The sequence below is a fragment of the Chiloscyllium punctatum genome, chromosome 22 (genome assembly GCF_047496795.1).
Source record: "Chiloscyllium punctatum isolate Juve2018m chromosome 22, sChiPun1.3, whole genome shotgun sequence".
NCBI classification, from domain to species: Eukaryota; Metazoa; Chordata; class Chondrichthyes; order Orectolobiformes; family Hemiscylliidae; genus Chiloscyllium; species Chiloscyllium punctatum.
Genome location: NC_092760.1, coordinates 78,635,684 through 78,650,586, shown reverse-complemented (window position 1 = coordinate 78,650,586; position 14,903 = coordinate 78,635,684). Strand labels below are relative to the sequence as shown.

The 14,903-nt window shown below is 41.7% G+C and overlaps 1 protein-coding gene across 7 annotated transcripts in view; it reads right to left on the bottom strand.

The window, feature by feature from the left end:
• Positions 1-14,903, bottom strand: part of lrp4 (low density lipoprotein receptor-related protein 4) — a 414,285-nt gene that overhangs the window by 123,023 nt on the left and 276,359 nt on the right. For all 7 annotated transcript variants that reach the window (XM_072592685.1, XM_072592682.1, XM_072592684.1 and 4 more), the window contains exons 6-9: positions 9,250-9,378; positions 1,735-1,854; positions 1,470-1,595; positions 578-703 (exon numbers count right to left, since the gene is read on the bottom strand). In XM_072592685.1, coding sequence (XP_072448786.1) covers positions 578-703; positions 1,470-1,595; positions 1,735-1,854; positions 9,250-9,378 — 501 coding nt within the window. The remainder of the gene's footprint in view (positions 1-577; positions 704-1,469; positions 1,596-1,734; positions 1,855-9,249; positions 9,379-14,903) is intronic.

Here is a 14,903-nt window from a genome sequence, read left to right as displayed (position 1 = left end):
GACCAGAGGCCACTAGTAAGTCTGAGTTCAATTTGATAGAATTATGTTTCAGTAGAGATGAACACTTCATCCTAGAACAGTCCAAGATTTCTGCAGAATCTCCAGCTCGTGAGAGTTTGTTGGAATCTCCTAGCAATTGGAACTGAAAAGGAACTTCTGGGTCAATCAAATGGCCAGCAGCCCTTCAGTCCCAGCGATAGCACAGGGAGCCCTGAGGAGGGGGAGGAGAAAGGGGCCACTCACAAATGGTGTTTTTTGGCGGGGGGGGGGGCAGTCTTTACCACAGGGAGGATGATCAGCCCCGCCCATCTCCCTGGCAGCTGTTCAAAAAAAAGACAGAGGCCTAGTACTAATCCTCATAGCCGTCCACTTTTTGAGAGAAGAGAATGTGTGACAATCTGGAAAACTGAATCCATGAAGAACTAAATTTAGTCTGATTAAACAGATCAGTTTTTCAGTTGATAAAACACACAAAGAAAGTTCATGCTAAATAAGTCTGCATCGCTGCACAGAAACTAATTTTGAGGATCACACAGGTAAATTGTTCAACTATACAATGTATTTGGCTCAAACTTACGGCAATTCTGGTGTGGGATCTCATCACTGCCATCCTGACAATCCTTGGCACCATTGCAGACTTTCCGCTGCCCAATGCAGCGCCCAGTGCCACATGTGAACTGATCTGGAGCACAGTGTGGGAGTTCTACAGCAAAAATGTGGAGGGTTAACACCTTGGAGTCAATGTTTCCAACTTTGCCCTTCAGCACGGAGTTTTACCCATTGGTGGTGTAAATCATAAAACACTGTGAATAACTTGAAAATGAGTTGGAAAACCACACACCTCATTACCCAAAGGGGCACTGCCAAAAGATGATGCTCCCATTAAAACGATAACATTCACTGTCATCACATTCATGAAAACAGCCAGCTTCACAACAAACTATTGTGACTACCACAAATCCTACTTGCATATGTCAGTGTGGTCTGCTGTGTGTTTGGGCATGCATTTACGCACTTCTGTTTGCGTGCACATGTGTGCGTGTGTGAGTGCGTAAGCGCGTGTGTGTGTGCACGTGTGTGTGTGTGCACGCATGCGTGTGGTTTCATTCAGAAAGAGGTGAATCTGTGGAATCCACACTGCAGAAGGCTGTGGAGGCCATGTCACTGAATCCATTTAAGAATTAAATGTAGATTTCTAGACACTAAAATAATCAAGGAGTCTGAAAAGAAAGTGGGATGATGGCATTTAGAAGATCTGCCATGATCATGTTCAATGTCGGGCAGGGGCGGTGCCAATGGGCTGAATGGTCTATGAGACTGAAGCATCTATAAGTTGAGTCCAGGAGGCCGGAATGTGCCAAGCATGTGCTGAGATTGATTGTAGCAGACCAGGGGTTTTCTCCTGTTAGGACTGCTGTAGTCTCAGGACCACCTGACCCCAAATGCTACTGCACTATCCCCACTGTCACCTGTTTTCTCACAGTCTTCCTCATCGCTGTTGTCAGAGCAATCGTCCTCGCCATCACATCGCCACGACAACCGGATGCAACGGCCTGACTTGCAGCGGAACTGGTCTGTGGTACATTGCGAGGCAGCTGGGGCAAGAATAGACAACACAACAGGTTTGTCCCTTAGTCTAACAGGAATCAGAACCGCGACTTCTCGTTCAGTTGTACGTGCCAAACGTTTGTGATGTTTATTTGGACGAAGGTGATGTTGAAAAAGAAAACTCACTGCAATTCTTCTCATCCGACTGATCATCGCAGTCAAAGTCACCGTCACACCTCCAGCCAGCATTGATGCAGAGCCCACTGTTACAGAGAAACTCACCCAATCGACATGGGTGATGGGATGCTACAGAAAACAAAACTCAATTAGTCCACATGTGAAGCTCCAATCTCAAGAGCCAGTGTGAGATTTCTTTCCGAATTGATATAATATTATCCAACAATAATTTAACAAAACTTCCTGGGAGATTAAGATCAGGTAGTCTGAAAAAAAGAATTAAAAAAATCAAAATACATCTCCTGTTATGATTTCCAATGTGCTGATTATTGGCTTGGCATATGTGGCTGCATTTGTGCACCTCTGCCAGTAGGGGTTCACAGTGAGCTACAATGAAAAGTTGAAGTTGTAAGAGAACACAGCAATTGTACCTTTCACCTTGGACAGGATCTGCTGTCCGAAGGTTGTGAACAAAGGCTAGGATTAAACATTCTTTCTACCTCAAATCAATTCTCATGATCTGTCTTTGAACCTGTGCTCCCACAGCTTCTGTTCGAGGTCTGGAACCTAAAGGTTCATGGAGAAACAAAGCTGTCATATTTAGGATCTCTGCACAATAAAATCAATAATCACACCAGCTTTATTCTTCATCTGAAGAAGCTCCATAATGTTGCCTTTTCTCTTTACTCTATCCTTTTCCACAAAGCATTGACACTTTTCAGGTGTAGAATTCCAATCTCTTTTATCTTGCAGAATGTTAGACACAAGATGCATTCTCCTCTACATCTACATCTCTATCTCATTATTTGTACACTTACTGGCTGTATCAAGTTATCTCCAGAAATGGCTTCTCCCTTCATGTCTGTAAGTTCCTCCTCTCAAGAACCATGTCTTGCTACTCCGTGAGTACTGCCCTCGCCCCAGTCCATTGCAGGATCTGTGTCAGCACATTCACGCTATGCTACAGATTGCTAATCCTTCCTGTCAGAGTGCCCATCTGAAATTTTTGTTTTAGCAGAATCACCTCTAAATGATGACTGATAAAACAAATCCAGCTTACTCAGTAGCTTCCAAAGTCACTGTATCCTTTCTCTTGACTGCAGTAGCCAAACATAGCACAAGGATTTGCAATCTGTGTCCTGTCCGGACCTGACCAGTGCCTCTAATCCCCTATCCATCACTAGCACCTCTCACAACAAAAACACCTTTGTCCTTCCTAATTTTATGGACTGTTATTGAAATCCTTACCTAGATTTCTGTTTCCACAAGAACTGACTCTCATCAACTGTGTCACACTTGCAAATTTCATGCTGCACAAATTCCACCTGCTCAAATCCAATTATCCATTTCGGCTTGGTTACACTATGCTTTTGCCAATAAAGCACCAGTATCTTTCCTGATGAGAGGTCCTGAACTTAAACGTTGACTCTCCTGCTCCTCTGATGCTGCTTAACCTGCTGTGCTTTTTCCAGCTCCACACTTTATCAACTTTGACTTTCCAGCACCTGCAGTCCTCACTATCTCCTGGCACGAGTATCTTCACCAACCTTAACTCTCACACGAGCACTTTTACTACATTCAAAGTTCTTGATTCATTAAAAGAATTCTTCCACCGCTCCAAAATCCTCCCAGCCTCTCTCCAGTCTCCTCATGGGTGCCAATCCCGTTTGTATGCTCTGGAACTTTTTTTATAAATGGCTCAGCTTCTTTTTTTTCTCTCTGTGCCTGTTCAAAACTTATCTTTACAACTGTACATATATCAAGATTCTTAACATTCATCCACGATCACTCAGTTTGCACGCTGCAGAGCAAAGGGCTTTATGTAAATTTTATCACATAAAAAGATACCAAAGCATTTTTTCATCATGACACTCAAACTGCTTACAAAAACTCAGCATCTGTGATGAAAGAAACAAAATTATCATTTTGATTTCTCTTTTTGTGTCAGGAGGATTTGAGCTATAGGGAGAGACTGAACAGGCTGGGGCTGTTTTCCCTGGAGCGTCGGAGGCTGCGGGGTGACCTTATAGAGGTTTACAAAATTATGAGGGGCATGGATAGAGTAAATAGGCAAAGTCTTTTCCCTGGGGTCAGGAGGTCCAGAACTAGAGGGCATAGGTTTAGGGTGGGAGGGGAAAGATATAAAAGAGACCTAAGGGGCAACTTTTTCATGCAGAAGGTGGTACGTGTATGGAATGAGCTGCCAGAGGAAGTGGTGGAGGTTGGTACAATTGCAACATTTAAGAGGCATTTGGATGGGTATATGAATAGGAAGGGTTTGGAGGGATATGGGCCGGGTGCTGGTGAGTGGGACTAGATTGGATTGGGATGTCTGGTCGGCATGGACGGGTTGGACTGAAGGATCTTGTTTCCATGCTGTACGTCTCCATGACTATCTCCAGCATCTGCAGCTTTTTATAACATGCAAATTGCTTACTTCAAGTTGCTATACCACTTCATTAGTACCCAAATGCATTGCTGGATGGTTTTGTTCACCACTACATTAAAAGAAAAGATGCCTTTGTCCCAAGACCCAACTTAAAGCTGTGGCTGAGATATTCCCGAAAATCTTAACAGCCTTCTCGGAGGACCTCAGAAAAATATCTGGAGGCTTTAGAGATCAGATCATCATTTGATTATTTTTTTGGGACATGCAGAAATACAAATCGTGCCTGTCTGAATTCTGGAATTTGACTATTTCGAACAATCATTCCTGAAGAAGGGCTCATGCCCGAAACGTCGATTCTTCTGCTCCTTGGATGCTGCCTGACCTGCTACGCTTTTCCAGCAACACATTTTCAGCTATTTCGAACAATACTCAGGCAGGATGAGTCAATTAGCCAATTAAGGACGATTGGAGTGTTTGCCAAAACATTTGAGACTGGTATCTTTTACCGAGTGGAATGTGAGTCTGTCACTCTGCCTGGTTTTGTCCCTGTCACATTCCTTTTTCATGAGTTTAGTCCCCCTTTTTAATTAGAGTCATGAACAAATAAGCCTTTAGGCAATAGAAATGCTTCTTGTATCCGAGAAATAAAGATGTTTTCCATCACCGCTCTTCAAAACAGTCTCCAGCTGGAGAAGCAAACCCTAGCGCAGTCACTGGATGTGGAATATGTTTCTGTTTATAAGAAGGAATAGACATGAACAAAGTGAAAGGCTGGATGGTAGTTGAGGGAATCAAATCTCCAGAACACATATCACACAGATACAAAAGAAATCAAAGTGCTTTGTCTGTGTAACCAATTGTAGCATAAACCCAATATTCCTCCATCTCTTGAAACACAGGCAGTGGTGCTTACTTTGTTAAACTGTAATTCCAGAAAACTAGTGGGCTTTAGCCCTTTCCATTTTGTGAACATATGTTATGTTTTTGCTGAGAAATATTCGTCCCTTGCTGCCAAATATCATTGCCTGTGGTATGCATGTACAACAGATTACACAAAGAGGAATTTTAACAGGATCAAAGCATGTGCTTTGCTCATCTGACAGGCACCTGATGAAGGGGCTGCGCTCTGAAAGCTTGTGTGATTTGTTGGACTACAACCTAGCATCCATGTGACTTCTGACTGTCCACCCCAGTACCTCCACATAGAACATAGAACATAGAAGAATACAGCGCAGTACAGGCCCTTCGGCCCTCGATGTTGCGCCGATCAAAGCCCACCTAACCTACACTAACCCACTATCCTCCATATACCTATCCAATGCCCGCTTAAATACCCATAAAGAGGGAGAGTCCACTACTGCTACTGGCAGGGCATTCCATGAACTTACGACTCGCTGAGTGAAGAACCTACCCCTAACATCAGTCCTATATCTACCCCCCCTTAATTTAAAGCTATGCCCCCTTGACCTTCAGGAAGGCGTAGCTTTCCTTTTATAAATGGCACTAGGCTTCACCAGGACAGTTACTGTGCATTGGACCAGTTGGATGGATGAACTGAGCAGTAACATGGTCGGTCTCCATGGGTTACACATGCAGGGTTGAGGAGATCCTGCTGATGACTATCAAGGTGGTGAAAGGCCTGTACTCCACAGCTGTTGCAACAGTGAGCAAGATATGACAAGGGTAATGAAACACACAAAATGCAGCAACTCCACTGCCTCAAAAAAAGCAACAGTGATAAACAAGTTGCAAGTTCTTACATTTCAATCTGCAGACAACACGGAGGCTAAAGACTGTTGTAGCCCCAAACTACAACAGGTACTAAAGGAATGGATGGAATCACGTCAAAATATGATGGTTTGCAAAAGCTCAGAGGTTACGAGTACACTGGATGAGAACATAGCCTGAAAACTGCTTTAACAAGACATTTCACACTGCGAGGGGATGAAGACAAAGACACCACCTCAGTTTGTAAATCCTTATGCAGGACACCAGTAAAATGCAAGTTTCAATCCTGTGTAATTGTCTCAAAACATTCAGGCAAGAGTTTCAAGTTACTTGGATTCTTCTAGCTACCATAATAGACCAAGCTTAAAAGACACCACTGGAGGATTATATTACTAATCACTCTCTAACTGAAACCACTAACAAAACTACTCAGTTCCACCCTTCAATTTTAAACAGCTACCGGATGTTTCCTTCTACTCCAACCTACATTAGAAGAAAAAACAATTGACTGCCTTTGATAAGATATAAATCAAGCCAGGCAAAATCAGCCTTCATTTCCTCCAACTATGAATGATTCATCAATTGCAAAACACTGTCATTTAACGAAGGGCTGGTATGTTTATAGATATTGACCAGGTCCCCAAAACCATCTGCTCCCATTTCAACCTGTGGTCTCACTCTGTTAAATATTTAAATTAATGTTCAAATAGAATCCTTCCGACTCAAACCCAGGATTTTCTTTTGCCCTGCAGCATCGGAGACTCCTTATGGAGTCTATAAAATCATGATGGACATGGACTGGGTGAATAGACAAGGTCTTGACCCTGGGGTGGGTGAGTCCAAAACTACAGGCCATAGGTTTAGGGTGAGAGAGGAAAGATATAAAAGGGACCTTAGGGGCAACCTTTTCACACAGAGGGTGATGCTGTGTGGAATGAGCTGTCACATGAAGTGGTAAAGGCTGGTACAATTACAACATTTAAAAGGTATCTAGATGGGTACATGAATAGGAAGGGTTTGGAGGATTATGGGCCAAGTTTTGGCAAATGGGACATAGATCAATTTAGGATATCTGGTCAGAATGGATGAGTTGGACTGAAGGTTCTGTTTCCGTGCTGTACATCTCTATGACTCTATGTACAGAGTAGCCCATTGAAATTTGTTACATTTTAAATCGGTCTTACAACTTTCACTGGCTTTTGTCACCTAATTCCAACTAATTACACAATCTGAATGTGTTCTCATTCAGCACTCCATCACCAGTGGCATTATAACTGGGAGTCCAGAACCACAATTACTCTGCTTTAGAGGAATATACTCAAGGCTTGATAATACCTGGCAACCTGGTTAACGAGCTTATTCTGTGACAGAAGGGGATAGCGGGACAGAGATAGAATCAAACACACTAACCCTGATTCTCCAAGGAGCACTCTCAATGAGGAAGCCTGATGTTGCAGAATTATCCCTGTAATTCACGCTGGTCTCTGATTATGGTATAATTTGACTTGCAAACACACTGCCCACTTGGAACATTCTCATTTTCTTCCTTTCTAATGGTCTAGCTTCCTCTCTTTTCATCCTCTGAAGTCACATTCACATTGATCAAGAGGGTGAGGTGACTGGTTACTGCCAAAAGGCACCACATGTAGATTGAGTTGGCAGTTAGGAAGGCAAATGCAACGTTAGCATTCATTTCGAGAGCACTAGAATACAAGAGCAGAGATGCAGTATTAAGGCTGTATAAGCCCCTGCTCAGACCGCATTTGGAATATTGTAAGCAGTTTTGGGTCCCGTATCTAAGGAAGGATGTGCTGGCCTTGAAGAGGGTCCAGAGGTGATTTACAAGAAAGTTTGTGTTGTACAAGCAGTGTCATATGAGCAGCTGAGGACACTGGGTCTGCACTCGATGAGAGTTTAGAAGGATGAGGGGGATCTCATTGGGACTAACAGAATACTGAGAGGCCTGGAAGGAGTGGATGTGCAGATGTTATTTTCACTAGTAGGAGAGACAAGGACACAGCCTCCGATCAAAGGGACTTGAGAACTGAAATGAGGAGGATTTTTTCAGGCTGTGGGTGGTGAATCTGTGGAACTTACTGCTACAGAGGTCTGTGGAGGCCAAGTCATTGAGGCTCTTTAAGACAAGATTGATAGGTTCCTGATGAGTAAGAGGATCAAGGCTACAGGGACAAGGCAGGTGATTGAGGTTGAGAAAGATACTATCCATTATTGAAGGAGGAGCAGACCCGATGGGCTGAATGGCATAATTCTGGTCACCCTGCAACCCACCAGTAATCACAAACTGACAGTAAAATGGGGCTTTCTCCAACCATGACTTTCACCAAGAAACACAGTGAAGCAGATAGATCCGGCCTCCCGATGTGGCCTGATCATGAGGATTTTCAGAGTCTGTTAGCTGACAACAATACACACATTTCAATCATCTCCCTTGCCTTTTCTGGTCACATTCAATGGTTTGACCAGAATTTCAGTTTCAAATAAAATTAGCTAATTGCTGTAGCAGAGTTGACTGTGGAAAATCCAAGTAATGATTTCATAAATCAAAATAATTTGTGTTGTGCAATAATGCTCAGTTGGGGTCAGCACAATTTCATTCAGAAACCGGAAAATATGATAAAGTAGAAGTCAATGTGCAGAAACATCAGAAAACCATGATACATTTCAGCTGAAATAGTAGCTGAAGGCACATCCATCCAATCTGTACCCTTGAAAATGTGAGAAAGCAACTAGCAAAATTTGACTGATGTGCTGCAAATGGACAAAATGCAGGAACAAAGTGTTACAAAACAGAACCAAGTGGACAATGAGATGTGAGCAAGTGAGAATTTAAACTTCCAACCCAGTGGGTAACAGAGATAGGCTGTTTTTTTATTGCAGAGGCATTAGCTAAGTGTCTCAAACAGATAGCCACATATACCTCATAACTTACTCTTGGAAACTGTACAGCAAAATGCTTACCAGGTGGGATCAAAGCAGAAATCCCATTGCACTCTATACAATATTCTCTTACAGGTAGTTCTTCTATAACATGGTGGTTGCATTCTTGTACCATTCCCCATTATCGAAAAATCCCACTTTAGAAACAGCACTTAAAGTGATGGTAATGTAATCGCGTTACAGCTAACGCACGTATTAAATGTTTGCATTGTAGAAACAATGTCCGCAGTTTGTCAATTGCGCTACAGCAAATTTGGGTTAACGAAACGCATGTTATAGCAGAACGACCTGTATATACAAGTCTCCGTACATGGTATAGTGTATCTAAGGAGGATCACATATACTCAAGTTACAGATCATGAGGCTAGGTGTATATGCAATATTGTTTCTGACTGATTTTAACTTCCCAATAGTCTTAACATATAAACAATAATAGAAAAGTCACTAACCGCAGTCTGACTCATCAGACCAGTCTCCACAGTCATCATCGCCATCACAATGGTATATATCAAGAATACAACGACCGTAAGCACATTGAAACTCCTCGACACTGCAGTTGGTAACAGGAACATCAGCAGCTAAAAGGAAATTAAAACAAAAAGATTGAAGGCTGTCTTAGTTAAATATACAACGTTATCTGTCTAACTACCTGGTATATTTATTCAGATCATTCTAGAAAGTTATTACAATCAAAATTTCCAATCCTTTTGACTTTGTTATCCCTTGTCCAGACGTGTAATGGACTCAGCCTGGTTTTTAGATGGCTCACTAGTTGGAAGCAAAGCTAACTATGAACCAAAATGAAATATGTAAGATGTTGTACTCATTGTTCCACCTGCACTGATTCTCGAAGGGTTATATTTGTTTCAATTTTTTAAAATGAAAATTAAAAGAGCTTCTCAATTTAAAACACAATTGGCATACTTCCCAGACCTGAATTGGTCAGCGATGACATACAAAGAAATAATCAGAAGTAGGTCATTTGGTTGGTTGGGTCTGCTCTGCTAGTCCATAAGATCATGGCTGACCTGATTGTGGCCTTAACTCCACTCTCCTTTCTACGCCCAAACCCTCTGACTCCCTTGTCAATGAAGAATCCATCCTTCTCTGCCTGTAAAATATGCCACGTCCCAGCCTCCACTCCCCTCTGGACATGAGAATTATACAGACCAATGCGACGCAGAAAATAAAAGTTGTCATCTCCAACTTAAATGGGAGATCCCTTATTTTCAAGCTTTATGTCCTGGTACTACTCCTGTCACAGAGGAAACATCCCTCTGTCAGCCACAGAGCCAGGCCCCTGCTCATTCTTCGAACCACAAATGGAAAACAGATTAAGCCATTTTCGCTATATTGACCAGTTCTTCCTGCTGACAGGACATGTTGTAAAATTCTTCAGTTAACTGGCACATGTCGAGCAAATGTTGATCATTTTCTTCTGATATTAAAATGCTGTTGCACGATCTGAATACTGTCTTTTCAACAAACATACCACAACCATTACTAACCTACATTAACACCCATCAGTGCATGAGACAGTAAATGCAGTGTCTTAAGTGGTGCAGCTAAAATTATTTAATACAAATCTCCTCAAAACTTGGACTCAAACAGAAACAGCTGCCTCAGACCAAACAGGTTTGCAGCAAATGTTTGGACTCATTGACTTGGAGTTTCTGTCAAGCAGAATACTCTCAACTTCCTGTCAAACTGTAAATGCAAGACTGATGAAATGCACTGTAAATTCAGTTAATGGCTATATAACAGAGCACAAAATGTAATCAAACCTTTTAATACTGAGTGCAGTATAAAGCAACTCTTAATGTGCACCCAATGATGAAAATCCTTCATGCCAACAGAACATTCATTTTCTCAAGCTAATGAAATGTTGCATCATTTTACCAAAATTTATCTTAAAATGGACAAGCTTAATGGTGGGAAATTCAACTCTTTCTTTCTCCCTCTCCGATGTTTATCATCAGTCAGATTTGGAAATGAAGAAAAGAAAACCTCCCTCCATACCTTGAAGTACATCACAGGCCATCCATTACTCCATTGCTGTTCATATTCACATTTTCAACAATGCTGATATTTTTGCTTTTTGGAAATATATATTCCAGGATATTGCACCTCCTGCACTATTTATACACATTAAAAAAGCAGATTAATTGGTTTTTTTTCCTTTTGTGCTGAAACATTTTCTGACAGTTTATTTTTAAATGGATTCTAATTATTCTTGTTACCTAAAAATGACCCGATTCCACATTATCTGGAAGGAATTATTTGACTCCAGATTAACCATCACAGCATTGTTAATGCTTTCATTATTAATCTACTGGTTCATACACAGTGACAGTGGTGAACACTTCATATTCTGATGTAAAATTATGAAGAAAATCTGATTACAGACACAAAGGGCCAAATGGCCTCCTTCTGTACTGTAAAATTCTATGATTCCACGATTCTAAAAATCAATGTAGAATCCATCATCAAAAATGGCTTTCTATATTTACATTGCACCCTGATCACCGAAGTCACCACCAGAGTTTGGGACAGGTTGTAGGTAATAGAATTTATGAATATCAGCGTTAGATTGGAGATGCATTGAAAAAGAATCATAAATAACAATCATAAATAGTATTTTGATTCTTGGTTTCATTGTTCCCCACGTTCAAACCAGTCAATAACATCTCGTAAGCAACATTAACTTCTTTCCCACACAAGCCCAATTGTTACCAATTTAATTTCCTTGCAGTTAACAATTATCAAAGTCTTAAGAAATGTGTTGTTCCTTTTGATCACAAGTTTTCTTGGATTCTGGGGTGTTGGTTTCTACTCGAGCCTACAATTACATGATTTACTGACAATTGCCGATGGGTGCCAAATGTTTGGCGGTGTATGTTGAGTGATTCACAAATTACCCACCCCTGCCCAAGGCCTGTATTAAATCAAATGCTAATAAAACCTCAACAGATAAATATGTACCAATGTATTGCGAATAGCCTGACAAACTCAAACAGTAGCTTTCATCTTGTTGGCCCACAAGGGGAGGCAAGAGACATCTCCACCTCGTCAAATCCACACATTTCCAACGCAAATACTAAGTAGATCAATTCATCTCAGAACAAATCATTCCAGCTGAGGCCTGAACTCAGCATAGCATCTGCTGTCACAGAAAGCAGCCCATGCTGATCATCCTTAGGGATACAGTGAGGAAGCAGGTTTGACAGATGTCCGAAGGTGAGAACTGGTGGTGACGAGAACTCTTTGAAGTTTGGAAAATAAACCTGCTCCCCTGTGAACCGTCTTCCAACACTGTCTCACTTGACAGCTGCATTGTATCAAAAGAATGCAACTCTAATGAAAACAGTTACTGACCTGCACAAACTCCAAGCTCTCAGTTCTTATGCATACCACCTGTGTGCTAGAAACGAGAATATTCTGTGCTTTCCTCTTTCATATGAGGGCTTTGAACTTATGGTTTGTCTGGTGTCAACTATTCTACTGACGTTTGCTTAGCTATTGGTGAAAGCTGTGCACAGAAGCTGAACCAGTCCCAGCAGTGAGCTCCTCTTAAATTATGTTGCGTTTCCCTTGTTTTATCCTACCTATCCAGTGATCAAAAAAAAATTGCCTGCACATCAGATCAAGCAACATTAGGCAGCTGCAATTTCACTGACCATGTCATCAGAGAAAGGTATTATTCAGTCACATCAACTCTTCTATGTTTAGTTTGTTTCAAGTGTCAGATCACACACTCGCAGCCTCCTGAGGATGGAACTTTCCATTATCGCTTTTTGACAAGGCCTGAGGAGTAACTTATTCAGTGTAGCAGTGTTGTTGAGATCTGAAATGTAATGTCTAAGAGCGAGCTGGAAGCAGACTCAATCGAGGACATTCCAAACTGGATGATGTTCTGAAAAGGGAGAAACTGTAGACTTTATATGGAGAAGGCAGGGGAATAGGAAGTGCTCATTCAAAAAGCAAAGCAGACAGGAAAGACTAGCCTAGGGGAGGCAATGGCCTAGCGATATCATTGTTTAGACTGTTAATTCAGAGGCCCAGCTAATGTTCTGGGGATCCAGGTTTGAATCCTGCTATGGCAGATATTAGAATTTGAATTTAATGAAAATCTGGAATTAGGAGTCTAAATGATGATCGTGAGTCAATTGTCAGGAAAACCCATCTGGTTCACTAATGTCCTCTAGGGAAGGAAATTGCCCATCCTTTCCCTGGTCTGGATGACATGTGTCTCCAGAGCCACTGCAATGTGGTTGACTCTTAACTGCCCTCTGGGCAATAAATCCTGGCCCAGCCAGCAATTCTATGAATGAATAATATTTTTTAAAAACTAGCGTTCTGTGCTGTAGCAATTCTGTGAAAGCTAGTTTTGCCAACTCTGTTGCTTTTTCAGTCTGTGAATTGATAGAAAGCCACAGCATGTGATGGAGAAAGACAGGGGCTCTGCTAGCCCTCAAAAACACAAGAGCAAACTCTCCACTGAAACTACAGAGCTTGAAGCTGGAGTAAAGGGATGTGAGCTGAGAGCAGTCAGAAAACCCCACTCCTCCCTGCCCCCTCTCCCTTCAGCATTCTCTGGTTGTCCCACACTTTCTCTCATGAACAATGTTAGTAGCACTTCCACCTACAGCTAGTGAAGCAAATGACAAAGAGTGATAAAAGATAGGAAAACTAAAAGGAATAAATAAATAAGTTAAAGACAAAAATAACAGAGGCTAGTGGAAGAGAGATAATCATAATCCTATTATAAAGAGTCAATATTATATCCTTTTAATTTCCTGTAGACTATTTTTCAAATTAAAAGAAATTGAGATAAAATGGAGTGTTTCACTAATGAATAGCTCGATTTCCATAGAAAAGTGAGTAAGAGCTAATTATTGCTGCTTGATCTTTTGACATTAAAGTGTATGCAAGGAGCTGTTCATTGACCTGCACTGCCCTTGTAATTCGTAATGTTCACAAATAGCTGATGGGATCATCAGTTCTTGTTAATCATTAAAACATGAGCAATGATGCATAAGGATACCAGAGTTTGTTTTTGCTTTTTGCAATTTATCTTTAAACAAGCTGCTGTTACACTCACCCTCTCCCAGAATGATCTCAGGTGGTTTCTAGTTGGACATGGACCTCAAACATTTCTTCTTGGAGATGTGACTCAGTCACAAACATCTTGACATGTGAGACTATGGGCTCAGTGCTGGAAAGTGGGATGAGTATAGATGTAGTGGGATTTAGTTTAGCTCAGTTGGCTGGACAGTTGGATTGGACGAAAGTGAGGACTGCAGATACCAGCTGGTTTGCAATGCACAGTGATGTCAACAGCAATAGTTGAAGTCCTACATCGGCTGAGGGCTGCCTTTCTGAACCTTTCCTCTTACCTGATCTCGGGTTAAACCACCACCGGCCTTCTCTCTCTCTCATGACAGAGTAGCCCTGTAGTCTGCTAAGTCTATGGTGACTTTACCTTACCCTTACCTTTAGAGCCGCGTTGACACTACAGACTTGATGGGCTGAAGGGCCTCCTCTTCTGTACTGTCTAATCCTAGGAACAGCCAAAGAAAATTGGTGACACAGGACAACTGTGGCCTGCAATTTTACAGGACCATGGGGAATAGTGTGGGGGGGAATGGGGGAGGTGATGTAAAGTCAGGAGTCATTCGCTGGGGTTTTACCTACAGTAGGGTAAAGAAATGTCCTTAGGAGGTCAATAAATGGTCAATTAATCAACACTTCCTGTTGCTGCTGTGATTTTACCAGTAGCAAATGGTTACTTAGTCACATGGGGAGACTTTCCAGGGTAAGCTGGATAGCTTCCTGGGCCCAAAGCTCAGGAATCCTCTCCTTTAGCCTTTCTCTCTCTCTCACACACACACGCACGCTTAAGATGCATATTAAACCAAGTGTTTAAGTCAAATTTTAATGAATAATGTTCCTGCAAAGCCTAAGTGAATGTTTTATTACATTGCAAAGTAAATATAAACATTTGTTAATGTAGTAGAAAGAACTGCATTTATATACAGCCTGTCACTACCTCAGGTTGCCCAGACAGGAAACTTTTGAGCATAGTCACAGAGAAATACAGCAG